Genomic DNA, 14,862 nt, shown 5'->3' with positions numbered 1-14,862 from the left:
ACAGGGGGCAGTGCCCAACCCCCTGATTGGCCCTGCTCTGTGCGTGACAGGGGGTGGCGCCGCAACCTCCCCATCGACCCTGCCTTGAGTGTGACAGGGGGGGGTGCCCCAACCCCCCAATCGGCCCTACCCTGAGCGTGACTGAGGGTGGCATTGCAACCTCCCGATCCGCCCTGCTCTGTGCATGACGGGGCGGCGCCCCAACTCCCCAATCGGCCCTGCTCTGAGCCTGACCAGGGGCTGCACTTAGGGATTGGGCCTGCCCTCTGCCACCCGGGAGCAGGCCTAAGCCAGCAGGTCGTTATCTCCCGAGGGGTCCCAGACTGTGAGAGGGCACAGGCCGGGCTGGGGGACCCCCCTCCCCCCGCCCCCCGACTGCACAAATTTTTGTGCACCCGGCCTCTAGTCATTACATAAAAGGGTACGGTCCTTTTTTTTTAGTTTTATTCATTTCAAACAGGCCAGATCCGGCCCGCGGGCCGTAGTTTGCCCACGGCTGTCCTAGATGCTGGGTCCCAGTGAGCTGGTGAGGAGGCCTGATGCAGGAGCTCACTCTGGTGGTGCATGCTCCCTGCAGACTTCTGGGAGCCTGCTAGGAGGTACTGCACTACTCACTGCTGGGCCACGGTGATGATTCCACATGGGTCATGGCTGGCAAGGGGTGTTCTCTAGGTGTCCTTTCCCCTTCCTTATTGAAAATTGCCTCCTCATCTGTGTCTTATTTGTTAATTCACAGTGGATGTTCTCTGATTTAGTTGATTTTCTGGCCTAGCCCTAGGCAGAGGTGCACAACACTGCTGCCTATTCAGCCACCATTTTTCTCTTCTGGTCATCTAGATGTGTTTTGAAAAATAAAGTCCATGCAAATATTTGAGGACTTAATATAACCATTTTAACTTATAAAATAGTTATAAATTGGTTTCTATTTATATTTCACTAAAGGCCCATTGCACAAAGAGATTCGTGCAATAGGCCTTCCCTTCCCCTGGCTGTCAGCACCAGTTTTCCTCTGGCACCCGGGACCCAGGCCTTTGCTCCAGCTGGAGCCTTCAGTCTTTGCTCTGCTGCTTCCTGCCTACATATGCAAATTAACCGCCATCTTTGTTGGGTTAATTTGCACACTCTCCTGATTGGCTGGTGAGTGTAGTGGAGGGATGGTCAATTTACATGTTTGTCTATTATTAGGTAAGATACGTTTCTATGGAGCTATGGCATTTTGAGTTCTTAGTAAGATAGCAGAATAGGCAATCATTTTACAGTATATAAAATAATTCTATAAACTTTAAACTTTATTTCAGCTCAATTTAAAGGAAAAAATAAGAAATCTACTTCTCTAAATGGGCAAAAATGCTCAAATAGCTAGCAATAAGGTCACTTATAATATATATATTCCTAAGTGACCAGCTGACCTGCTGACTGGCCAGTAGCTATTATGCACACTGACCACCTGGGACCAGATATTCAACACAGGAGCGGAAACCACAGGCATAGAAACATGTAACAGACTGATGAATCTCAGAGGGAAGCGGGGGAGGGCCATGGGTGGGAAGAGATTAACCAAAGATCTTATATGCATACTCCGTGCAGATCAGGCCAAAACCAGCTCTCTGACATCCCCTGAGGGGTCCCAGATTGCGAGAGGGTGCAGGCTGGGCCAAGGGACTCCACTGTTGCACGAATCCATTCACCGGGCCTCTAGTTAATAATAATCATCATTTGGTTTTAATAAACAGTTTCTGGGAAAAGATATCTGAGAACTCCAGATAGAGTTCTTGATTATACCATTCAATGTAGTAGCTCATTGGAGTGAATATTAGCATATCCATTATTACTCATCTTGTGTTGATGTTATCAGCCTCCATTATAAATTTTGGTTCAATTATCTCTCACAAATCCTTATTTGAACATTTCTATGTCCAGAAAATATAATGCCTCAATAGCTTGCAATATTTAAAGCAATGTAGGTCAGGCTAATGATGCCCAACACATCTAATATGGAGGTGGTATTGCTTCAGGTTCTAACAGAAATTTTGTAGGATGAACTAGATTTTCTTTCATACCATCTTGTTATAGTTATTGATATGTGCAACAAAATGGATGAACCTTGAAAATATTATCCTAAGTGGAAAAAGCCAGCCACAGAAGACCACATATTTTATAATTCAATTTATATGAAATGTTCAAAACAGGGAAATCTATAGAGACAGAAAGTATGTCAATAGTGGTTTAGGAATGTGGAAACTGGTGGTGATAGGAAAAGGAGAATATGGAGTTTCTTTTTGAGGTGATCACAATGTACTAACATTGATTGTGGTTTTTTTCGCATGTATCTATAAATATACTATAAACCACTGTATAGTTTTAAAAGGTGAATCAGATGGTATATTAATTATATTTCAGTAAGCTGCATAAAATGTGAGGTAAGGGGCTTATACTAGCATCTGATACATTGCATTCATTTAGATTCTCCTTTCTTCCAGGACCTGACTGACTAATTCAGTTTGATGAAAATCATGAGGCACTTATCATATGCAAAACACTGTATACCATCACTGCAAGAGATAAACGATAAAACAGCCACTTACCTTTAAGGAGGTTAAAATACAGTAGTGGGGATGGGATGATGATATAATATTGATGATGATTATAATGGTAATGATAATGATGATGATGATAATGATGATGATGATGATGATAGCAGCAAAAAGAGGAAATAACATTTATTGAGCATTTACTATGTACCGAGAACTGTGTTAATGCTTTCAATGTTATTCTGTCTTATTCTCATAATAATCCTGGAGATAGACACTATTATTTCTTCTGACTTTGCATCTGAGAAAATTGAGGCACACCAAGGTAAAAAAACAAAAATCAACTAACTTAATTAAGCTCACACATCAAGAAATGGCACACCAAGATTTTCAACCTGGTGCTTAGCCAAGAGCCAATGCTCGTAACAATTATAACAAAACACACAATACTAGGTAGACTAAGGTAAGTATCATGAAAGAGTCAAGAAAAAGTGATAGAGCCATTTTTTTTTTAAAAAAAGAGAACACATCTTGTTTTCATGTCAGAAATGATTAGAAAAATCAGTTCAGCGCTAAAGTGCATAGGTATGTTTGAATGTTTGACTACAGTTTTCATGAGTCAAGAAGTAGCTATAAATCTACATCAGATTAAATATTGCTTTGTAAAATAAATATAACTAAACAGGAAATAACTACAGTTACAATGCCAAAGGTACAACTTTCTCAAGATAAATTTATAATAAACAAAGGAGCTATCATATTACAAGATATAAAACCAGAACCTCAAATTTTATTCATTCTTCTTATGTCCAAGCTAATCTTTTTACAGCCTGAGATGTTTCAAATTCTTCTTTTTGTGCTTGCAATTACATTCTTAATATAGATTATATTGATTGTTGTCCTCTCCCATCTACTTTCTTATTGACTTTCTCACTGCTTCCCTTTCCACAAAGTTAGTTGAATGTTATAACTAAAGGTATTATTCTTATGAGTCACATAAAGCAATTTTAGTGTTTTTCATGTAAGGGAAAAATTTCAATATAGAGGTTACATATTAAATGATCACCTGAATCCATTTAGCCTATTGCTCTCTACATATGTCCATATCACTTTTCTGTACCATATACCAATGACTTACATCTAAAACACAGCATTCCTCTTCTTCATAAAGTCATCATGAGAGCTTTTTTAAATGTCCTTCCCAAAACCTTTCCTGGAAGATTGTTTTGGCTATAATCAGAGGAATAATGAAGCTTTACTTCCTAGTCCAGTGATGGCAAACCTATGACATGCGAACTCATTTTTTTGGTTGATTTTTCTTTGTTAAATGGCATTTAAATATATAAAATAAATATCAAAAATATAAATCTTTGTTTTACTATGGTTTCAAATATCAAAAAATTTCTATATGTGACACGGCACCAGAGTTAAGTTAGGGTTTTTCAAAATGCTGACACGCGGAACTCAAAAGGTTCGCCATCACTGTCCTAGTCTGTCAGCATTGCTGATAAGCATGAAATATTATGCTAGACCAGTGGTTGGCAAATGGCGGCTCGTGAGCCACATGCGGCTCTTTGGCCCCTTGAGTGTGGCTCTTCCACAAAATACCACGTGTGGGCGCGCACATACAGTGCGATTGAAACTTCGTGGCCCATGCGCAGAAGTCAGTTTTCGGCCTGGGCGAGTCTATTTTGAAGAAGTGGCATTAGAAGAAGTGGGGGGTGTTGGTAGGTCAGGCGAAGGGAGACGCGGGTGCAGGTGCGCCGTGGGATACGCAACTCAGGGGAGGTACATTGTTTTGAGGTACATTCGCTGAGGTCGACCCCTTCCAACTCTCCCATCCACACTCTTCTTGTAGGAGGTAGACGAAACAAGTATACAAGACGAGTGTGGATGGGAGAGTTGGAAGGGGTCGACCTCAGCGAACGTACCTCAATCAGATTGAGGACGTTTTTAGCAAAGGCCAGCTTAGGAGTACCCTAATTAAGTTAATAACAATGTACCTACCTATATAGTTTAAGTTTAAAAAGTTTGGCTCTCAAAAGAAATTTCAATCGTTGTACTGTTGATATTTGGCTCTGTTGACTAATGAGTTTGCCGACCACTGTGCTAGACTATTCTCTTCTTCAGTCATTAAATAAAATAACAATGCAAATGAAATAGCATTTCCTTCTACTATGCATAAATGGTCACCTCTGAACAACTGCAGACCACAAGGAGATGTGATAGAAGATATGAGTTATTTTATGTAAATAATGAAATAAACATTCTAGAGCTCTATGTTATTAGATTAGGTTAGGTGATGAATGCTGTTGTATCAAAAAATACCCAAAATCTCAGTGGCTTAACACATAGCAATTTATTTCTCACTCTAAAAACATTCACTGCAAGTCCATCAGCTCTTCAGGACAGGTACCTTACAAACAGTGACTTAGAGACCCAGGTTGCATCCATCTTATAGGTATGCCATTAGGAGCACATTGGTTTCAGATCATCATGGCAAGTAAAGAGAGAGCTGGAGGATCCAGGCAGGACTTTTTACAGCTCCACTATGGAAAGGACATATCGCTTCTGTTTACAATCTCTCTGCAAAACTTCTGCTAGAAGTAGTCAAATGGCATAGCCTAACTACAATGGGCTGGGTAGTGATAAGAGCACATTTGATAAGTTGTCATTGTCTTTGCCACTTTCCACAAATGATATAAGCTTTTTCATATTTTAATGAACAACAATTTTTGAAAAACTTTATATGGATACAAAATATCCCTTAAATATAATAAATTTATCAGCTTATAGATATATAGATTATATATATATATTAGGAAACACATGTTATGAAGCTTTAATGTTATTTAACATGTTATTACATTTATAATTTTTCAAGAACCTCACTGAGAGGTTTTGTTATTTCCACTCCAAAAATGAAAGGAGCCAATATGTTATTTACCTACTAGATGTTTTCTATTTTTATAATAGTTTTGCTTGCGATTCAAGGGACCAGACGCGAAATGAGCAATTAAAAAAAATAGCTATTGACTCTCATCATGCCAAAATATTTTGTACATATGACATTACAATTGGCCCATCTCCTGTAATAGGTATTTTTTGAAACACCAATTTATAAATCATATTATTCTGATATATAAAAATGTAAAGTAAAAATAATTTTCAACTCATTTCAGCATTAGTGGTTAACATGAATCAGCAACAGAAATGAGGCACGGGTTCTTAGTAAAATATGACATAGGAAGATCAATGATATCATTATCTCCCAAATTCAACTCTTATTTTAATTCACTAGTAATGCTTAAGACAACAAACTTTAAAAACAGCATATTTACTAAAATTGTGGCAGTAGTTTTGTATAACAAGACACACAATATACTAGAGGTCTGGCACTCAACTTGCTTACAGTAAACCAGCTTCAATATGAAGGCATTAAATATTTTTTAAAAACCTTCTTTTTTACATGCTAAATATTTTGGCAAGTGTGAAATTAAACACAGTAATGAAATTAATATAGTAAGAGTAAGAAATTACAAACTTGAAACTTGTATTTTAAGCATAAATCATATAAAAAGGAGTACCGGTTATATAGAATATCTGTGGATAATCAAAAATTAATAGTATAAAACATGCAAAATATTTCAGAATCTTTATTAATCAAAAAATACCAGGGTCTATTTAAAATTATTCCCCTCCAATGGGTATCAAAGATAATGCAAATCATGTAACATTCTAATGCTAAATTCTATTCAGTACTGTTGAATTAGAGGTAAATTTCATAGAATTGGGGGCTTACTTATACTGTTAAGTTGTTGTCTTTCTTGTTCACTTGAAGCAGCATACAACAACATACCAGAATTTCAGTAAGTAAGAAAAAAATGGCTGCTGCACTGGCAAAAATAGAATGTGTAAGGATCAAAGGCACACTATTCAGCTAGCCAAAGTGATAACAAACTCTCTCCCCTCCCCCACAAGCCCTTTCCCCATGTAAACAAAAGTTTTTTAAGGAGAAAAATGAAATAAATTAAACTTATCTTCAAAAATAAGGATTTTGAGACATCAATGTTTAGTCCATGCTTCAAAAATGTCAATTATGTTTGTCTGGATCTTTCGGATAACATATACCCAAATTAGATAACTTTAAAATTAGATATATTTCTGTCATAAATATTATCTAAAACATTTTACTTTAATTCCAACCATTTTAACCACTAGTATGACAACAGCATTTCAGGTGTCAGAGTAAACACTGGAAGGAAAAACACACAAACAAAATCCTATATATAAGTCACAGGCAACAATTATGGCCCTTTCTGACACAGTGGCATTTGACTGGAAATTCAAAGTCCAGGAATAATTCTATTAACACAGGGAAACTCATGCATTTTGGTAAATGGGCCCAAACATTCACAGTTGGATTTTCTTTTAGGCCTTGCTTTTTAAATAGAGAAATCTTGCTTTATTTCATCTTGATGTTATCCTGACTTGTGACTTAACTCGACTTCTTTTTCTTCTTCTTACTATGTTTCTTGTGATGTTTCTTTTTCTTCTTCTTTGCTTTTTCCATTGTTTGTTCTTGCTCTTCATGTCTTCTCTTCTTCTTTGCTTGAACCTCCTCTTCATAATCTGATTCTGATGAGGACTCTGATGATAGAGGTTTATCCTCAGGGTGAGTCTTCTTTCTTTTTTTGCTGACACTTCTAATATACTTTTCTTTCTCTGTTTCATCCTTTGACTTCTTTTTCTTTTTTCTATACTCCTTGCTTTCTGATTCAGATTCATATGTAGAGCTTTCTGATGATTTGTGTGAATGCTTCTTCTTTTTCTTTCTCTTTTTTCGTTTCTTTTTCTCAACCTCATAATCTGAAGAACTGCTCGAAGAATCAGAACTTGATGAAGAAGATGAAGACTGACAAGATTTCTTCTTTTTCTTTTTCTTTCGTTCTCTTTTTCTGGACGGACCCTCATTTCGACTTAATGCTTTCTCCCTGCTTTTCTCTAGTTCTTTCTTCCAATTCTCATTCATTTTTTCTTCAAATTCTGCCAATGCTTTGGAGCCTTTCTTTTTACTTTCTATTTTTTTCTTCACTTCTTCCCAGGTGGGTCTTGGTCGATTCAGATAATCTTGTATTGTTGGGCCTACAGGTTGAGATGGGCCCCTCCATCTGGCCATTGCTATAGGATTCATATAGGCTACCCGGTTATCTCTCTTTCCCATGGTGCCTAATGGTCACAGAGCAGACTCTCAGTTGTTAAGGCGAATAAGGTTAGACACACTCCTTAAGTTCTTCATCTGCTGGCATACCAAGTGGGCTCTATTCTGTGAGAGAAGCAGATGGAATGATTATAAAGCAGCTTGAATATAAGACAAAATAAATACATAAGCTTAACTGTCCACTGCTATCACATCATACAGTAGAAATTTTTAAAACTTAGACCTTAGGAACAACAAATAGACATATTTATGATTTTTGCATATTTTAGACATTGTGGTACAAATAAACATAAAGTGTTTTATATGACTCATGTAAGGTTCTGCTATCTAAAATGTTTAATAAGTATTTCCTTTTATAGTGTATAACATATACCTTTTTTCCCCCTTCTTTGATTCTGCCTCATATGGTATGAGGAGCGAGACAAATTTTTATTGCAAAATCCTGTACCAGGCAGACCTTTCCAACTTGTGAAAGTGCAGCACAATCTACTCAATTCTTTGACAGCACTCTAGAAATTCAGATACACCTGAACAAAATCTTTCTCCCTCAACTTTCACATCCAATCCATTACTAAATCCTGTTGTGTAAACTTCCACAAAAGGTCTCATATCCATTCACTTCTCTCCAAATATATTGTCATCCAGTTAATCCAGGCACTACCATCTCTCATTTGGACTATTAATACCTAGTATCTACTGAGTGTTTATTTTCTGCCAGAGACTGGTTAGTGGTTTGCAATGGATTATCTCATTCAATCTCTATGAGGTTGATTCTATTATTGTCCCTAATTCACAGATGGAGAAACTCAGGCTTAGAGAATTTTAGTAACTTAATAACTAGAGGATTTTAGTTACTTACATAACGTAACAGCTAATAAATGGAAGAACCAGAATTTAAACCAAAGTAGCCAGACAGCAAATCCTTCACACCCAACACAACGCTATATTGCCTCTTTATATAAATCTCGACGTTTACTCCTTTCCATTCCAGTCCCACACCACAATCAGGAGGATCTTAAAATACCACAGTGGCTTTACATTTTAATAATAATCAAATTCAGATTCCTATATGATCTGTCCTGTTTATTTATCTTACTTTCACCTAGGGTCACTCACCACTTTTCACAATTCTATCTTCTCTAGTCTTCTCTTGCTTTCTGGAATATGCTAGCTTAGCCACCATAGCTAGTTCCACATCATCCTTCATGTCTCAGTATGAATGTCAATTCATCAGAAAGGCAGCTGTTAAGTTGAACTACATACATTGCCAATTATACAAAACAAAAACAGTTGAATACCAGCACTTTCATATGGCTCAGTCTTATACTAAAATAGGTTGCCTCTGTATTTACCACTTATCCTCATTATTCTGTATCCCAGTTACTTGTTTATTTTATTCATAGCACTTGGTAAAATGGTGATTATTTTATTTGTCTTATTATTTGCATGTGTGTTGTGTTTGTGTACCCATCACTAAATATAAATCCAAGAAGGATAAAGACTATGTTTGATCTGTTTTATTCACCAGGGTATTCCCAGTATCTGGACTCTACTAACTACTCAATAAATATTTGCTCAATAATTTAAAAAATAAATGGATAGATGGATGGATAACTCTGGGGGTAGGGGCATTCATAAAAGCCTACTGGAGTTGCTGATGTCTGTATAGGAATTGAAAGATAAATAGCTTACCCAAGAAATGAGAAATGGAAGCTATTCCAGGCAGAGAAAACAATATGTGAAAAATTACAGGGAATCAAAAAAAACCACCATGTATTTAATGTTGATGAAGCCTGGAGGTCAATCTGGCAGTGGTAGAAGGTGAGGTTGCATAGACAGAAACTAGCCTGATCATGGAGGCCCTTTTAGGTTATTTTGAAATCTTAGATTTTGTCCTGTAGTTGTCAGGAAGCCAATAAAGTCTTTTAAATAGAGGGGAAAGATGTTCAGCCATATCATAGATTTTTCTGTCAGTGTTGATCTTGACTCTGACCCTTTAAGTCAATCAAACATACCCACCTATCATAAACTCAATGCCTCAGATGTTAGAGTGGCTCTTGGTGATAGTTTCCTACATTTCATTGCTATGTTTTCTCTTATTCTTCCTCCACTCCAGTTCTATCTATCTCTTCTTAGGTTTTTCTGTCTTTGTAAAATTGATTTATTATTTATTTTTACTTACATTTTTAATGTTGACAGTATTGCAAATGCCCCCATTCACCCCACCCCATTTGCCCACCACCCCCACCTTGACTCTCACCACACTATTGTCTGTGCATCCATAGGCTATGAGGCATATATGTTCTTTAGCTATTGCCTTAAACTTCCTTTATCCAGTCCCCCCGCCACCCTTCCCTCTGATATTTGTCAGTCTGTTCCATGTATCCATACCTCTGGTTCTATTTTGTTCATCAATTTACTTTGTTCATTAGATTCTACATATTATGAAGATCATAAGGAATTTGTCTTTCTCTGACTGGCTTATTTCATTTAGCATAATAATTTCCAGATCCATCCATGCTGTCAAAAAGGATAAGAATTCCTTTTTGCAGCAGCATAGCATTCCATTATGGAAGCATACCTCAACTTTTTTTATCTACTCATCTACTGATGGGCATTTGAGCTGTTTCTAGGTCTTGGCTATTGTAAATAACGCTGCTATGAACATAGGGATGCATGCATCCTTTCTGCTTGGTGTTTTTGGATTTTTAGAATATATAAACCCAGAAGTGGGATCACTGGGTCAAAAGGCAGTTCTATTTTTAATTTTTTGAGGAAACCCTATACTTTTTCCACTGAGTGGGCAAAGAGCTCCCTTTTTTCCACACCCTCTCCAGCATTTGTTGTTTGTTGATTTATTGATAGTAGCCACTATGAAAGGTGTGAAGTGATATGTCATTGTAATGTTAATTTGCATCTCACTGATGATTAGAGACCTTGAGCATTTTTTCATGTCTATTGGCCATCTCTATGTCCTCTTTGGAGAAGTGTTTATTCAGATTCTTTGCCCATTTTTAGTTAGATTGTCTTCCTGTGTTGAGTTGTATATGTTCTTTATATATTTTGGAGATTAACCACTTATTGGATGAATCATTGGTGAATATCTTTGTCCATACAATGGGTTCCTTTTTTGTTTTGTCAATGGTTTCTTTTGCCGTTCAGAAGCTTTTTGGTTTGATGTCGCTCCATTTGTTTATTTTTTCCTGTGTTTCCTTTGCCCTTGGAGACATATCAGCAAAAATATTGCTCTGAGCTATGTCTGATATTTTACTGCCTATGCTTTGTGGATTTTTATGTTTTCATGACTTACATTTAAGTCTCTTATCCATTTTGAGCTTATTCTTGTGTATGGTGTAACTTGGTGGCCTAGGTTTATTTTATTGCATTTACTGCCCAATTTTCCCAATATCATTTATTGAAGAGTCTGTTTTAACTCCATTGTATACTCTTGCCTCCTTTGTCAAATATTAATTGACCATAAAAGTGTGCATTCATTTCTGGGCTCTTCGTTCTGTTCCATTGATCTATATGCCTGTTGTTGTGCCATTACCAAGCTGTTTTGATAACAGTGGCTTTATAGTATAGTTTGATATCTAGTGTTGTGATCCCTCCAACTTTGTTTTTCTTTCTCAAGATTACTAAGGCTATTCATGGTCTTTTTTGGTTCCATATAATTTTTTGGAATATTTGTTCTAGATCTGTGAAATATGCCATTGGTATTTCAATAGGAATTGTGTTGAATCTATAGATTGCATTGGGTTGTATGGACATTTTAATGATGTTAATTCTAACAAAACATAAACGTAGTATATGCTTCCACTTGTTTGTATTTCCTCTATTTCTTTTTTCAATGTCCAATAGTTTCTAAGTACAGGTCTTTTACCTTCTTGATTAAATTTATTCCTAAGTATCTTATTTTTTTGTTGCAGTGGTAAAAGGGATTGTTTTCTTAGTTTCTTTTTCTGAGAGTTCATTATTGGTGCATAGACATGCCATTGATTTCTGGGTGTTAATTTTGTATCCTGCTACTTTTCTGAATTCATTTATTAAATGTAGTATTTTTCTTGGTGGAGTTTTTAGGGATTTCAATGTACAATATAATGTCATCTGAAAATAATGTCAGTTTTATACCCTCCTTTCCAATTTGAATGCCTTTAATTTCTTCTACTTGTCTGATTGCTGTGGCTAGGACTTCAAGCACTATGTTGAATATGAGTGGTGAAAGGGGACATCCCTGTCTTTTTTCTGATCTTAAGGGAAAAGTTTTCAGTTTTTTTTCCCATCAATTATAATTTCAGGTGGAAAGTAAAGCGATAAGAAGGTAATTATACTAATGGATGCAGAATTAAAGAAATTATGTGTTTTTTGTAGTTGGTTCTATCATAGAATAATCAAACATATTCACAGGGTGACAAGAAAGATAGGTTATAAAGAAAAAGTTTTAAGAAGATAAGAAAGAGAGGAAATAATGGATATTGCAAGACCATAGGGGAAACAGAGAGAAGATGCATATTCTTGCAAGAGCAGAGGCAAAAATAAATAAATAAAGGGTACGGGTTCAGGGGTTTTTCTTGGGGGCAGAATGGAGAGAAAGATAAAAGGAAGAAAGTTGAAGTATTTTTACACTATACCCTTAATTTTTACTCAAAGCTATGTGTCAAGGTTGTCTTCTATGATTAAGGCAGGCTGAGGTAGCATAGGAGTTTTGAGAGCAATAATTAAAGTTACAGATGGATGTAAAAAAAAGAAATTGAACCACTTTCTTATACCATACAAAAGTAAACTCATTAATTCTTTCATTAAAGAATTAAATGGTAAACCTTAAACAAACAAAAACTTCTAGAAAAAAATACGAAGTAAACTCTGGTATCTTAGGAACATCTTTTTGGATATTTGTCCTCAAGCCATTGATACAAAAGGGAAAAAAAGAAACAAATGGGGTTATATCAAACTAAAAAGTTTTACACAGCAAAGAAAATCATCAACAAAACAAAAAGACAACCTACTACTAGTGAATGGGAGAAGATATTTGCATGTGATGCATCTGCATATCCAAAATATATAAAGAACTCATACAACATAACACACACAAAACAAACAAACAGAAACAAATTTTTTAAAAATGGGCCAAGGATCTGAATACACATTTCTCCTAAGAGGACATACAGATGGACAACATCACTAATCATCAGAGAAATGCAAATGAAAATTACAAAGAAAGAAAGAAAAGAAAACTACAGTGAGATATCCCCTCAACTGTCAGGATGGCTTTCATCAATAAATCCACAAATAACAAGTGCTGGCAAGGACGTGGGAAGAAGGCAACCCTCATACACTCTTGGGACTGTAAATAGGTGCAGCCACTATGGGAAACAGTATGGAGATTCCTCAAAAAATTAAAGACAGAGCGGCCATAAGATCCAGCATTTCCACTTCTGAGTATTTATCTGAAAAAACAAAAGCACTAATTTGAAAATATTAAGCACTTCTATGCTCATTGCAGCATTACTAGTAATAGCCAAAATATGGAAGCAATCAAGATACCCATGAAAAGATGAATGGATAAAGATGTAGTATGTATTTACACATACACAAATGAACATACACACAACTGCACACACATTACTATTATTATTCAGCAATAAAAAGAATGAAATCTTGCCATTTGTGACAACAAGGATGGACCTAGAGGGTATTACACTAAGTGAAATAAATTAGAGAAAGATAAATACCATATGATCACACTTATATGTGGAACCTTTAAAATGAATAAACAAAATAAAAGAGAAAAATATCCATACGTATAGAGATCAAGCTGATAGCTGCCAAAAGGAATGGGTGGGAGATGAGAACTTAAAAATTACTATTAAAATAAGTTATTGTGATAATGGTTACATAATTAGATAAGAAAATGTTAAAAATTTAAAGTAAAAACCATAAGATTTGGAATAACTTAAGAAGAGGAGAGAATGCTGACACAAAACCAATGATGTGGAAGGCCTTCAGAACTGCAGAATCTGTGTTCTTTTCTCATAAGATAAAGCACACCGAGAGAAGAGAAAAAGTGACACCAATGAAGACTCTTGCTCAAATACTCTGTTTAAAAGTATTCTGGCTTACCTTCTGTTTCTACGCTAGAAGAAAAACTTGATTCTCTGCATTTCTATTTCTTTTCACTATGCTAATTTTGTGTAAAGATAAGATATAAATTGTAACAGCCCTGTTGGTAATCTGGGTCTTATAATAGTTATTTGCTCATTCATTCTTGCAAAAACTCCTTTTCATTATCATATATAGGGTTTGGCAAAAGTAGATTTATAATTGTGAGTATGTGAAACAGTTTATTCTTATGTTGTTATTTATCAATTACTGAAGGCCTGGTGCACAAAATTAGTGCACGGAGGGGGGTTCCCTCAGCCCAGCCTGCACCCACTCCAATCAGGGACCCCTCGGGGGATGTCCGACTGCCAGTTTAGGCCAGATTCCATGGCCTGATTCCTGTGGAATTGGGCCTAAACCGGCGGTCAGACACCCCTCTCACAATCTGGGACTGCTGGCTCCTAACCACTCACCTGCCTGACTGCCTGATTGCTCCTAACCTCTCTGCCTGCCTGCCTGATCACCCCTAACTGCCTCTACCTGCCTGATCACCCCTAACTGCCCTCCCCTGCCAGCCTGGTTGCCCCCAACTGTCCTCCCCTGCCGGCCTGATATCACCCCCAATGACCCTCCCCTGCTGGCCTGATCTTGCCCCTAACTGCTGAAGGTGTTAACATCATAGATATTTTTACGCTTAAAAATGTCAAATTTTGTGCCAAAAAAAGAGCATTTGCGGGAAGTTATAATTCATTACTTTATTTTGAAGAATAGTGATGCTGAAAGTTATCATATACTTTGGGAAGCTTATGGTGAACATGCCCCATCTCAAGATACTTGTGAACACTGGTTTAAATGCTTTAAAAGTGATGATTTTGATGTGAAAGACAAAGAACGTCCAGGTCAACTGAAAAAGTTTGAAGACCAACAATTACAAGCATTATTGGATGAAGATGCATGTCAAACTCAAAAACAACTTGCAGAAAGATTAAACGTTGCTCAGCAAACAATTTC

The 14,862-nt window shown here is 36.6% G+C and overlaps 1 protein-coding gene across 3 annotated transcripts in view; it reads right to left on the bottom strand.

The window, feature by feature from the left end:
• Positions 1-5,505: 5,505 nt before the first annotated feature.
• FAM133A (family with sequence similarity 133, member A) overlaps positions 5,506-14,862 on the bottom strand; it is a 64,135-nt gene continuing 54,778 nt past the window's right edge. For all 3 annotated transcript variants that reach the window (XM_005868007.2, XM_005868009.2, XM_005868008.2), the window contains exon 4: positions 5,506-7,857. In XM_005868007.2, the coding sequence (XP_005868069.1) occupies positions 7,030-7,755 (726 nt within the window). In that variant the 5' untranslated portion in view covers positions 7,756-7,857 and the 3' untranslated portion in view covers positions 5,506-7,029. The remainder of the gene's footprint in view (positions 7,858-14,862) is intronic.

The sequence above is a fragment of the Myotis brandtii genome, unplaced genomic scaffold, assembly GCF_000412655.1.
Source record: "Myotis brandtii unplaced genomic scaffold, ASM41265v1 scaffold259, whole genome shotgun sequence".
Lineage (NCBI taxonomy): Eukaryota > Metazoa > Chordata > Mammalia > Chiroptera > Vespertilionidae > Myotis > Myotis brandtii.
This window is presented reverse-complemented; position numbering and strand designations above follow the sequence as displayed.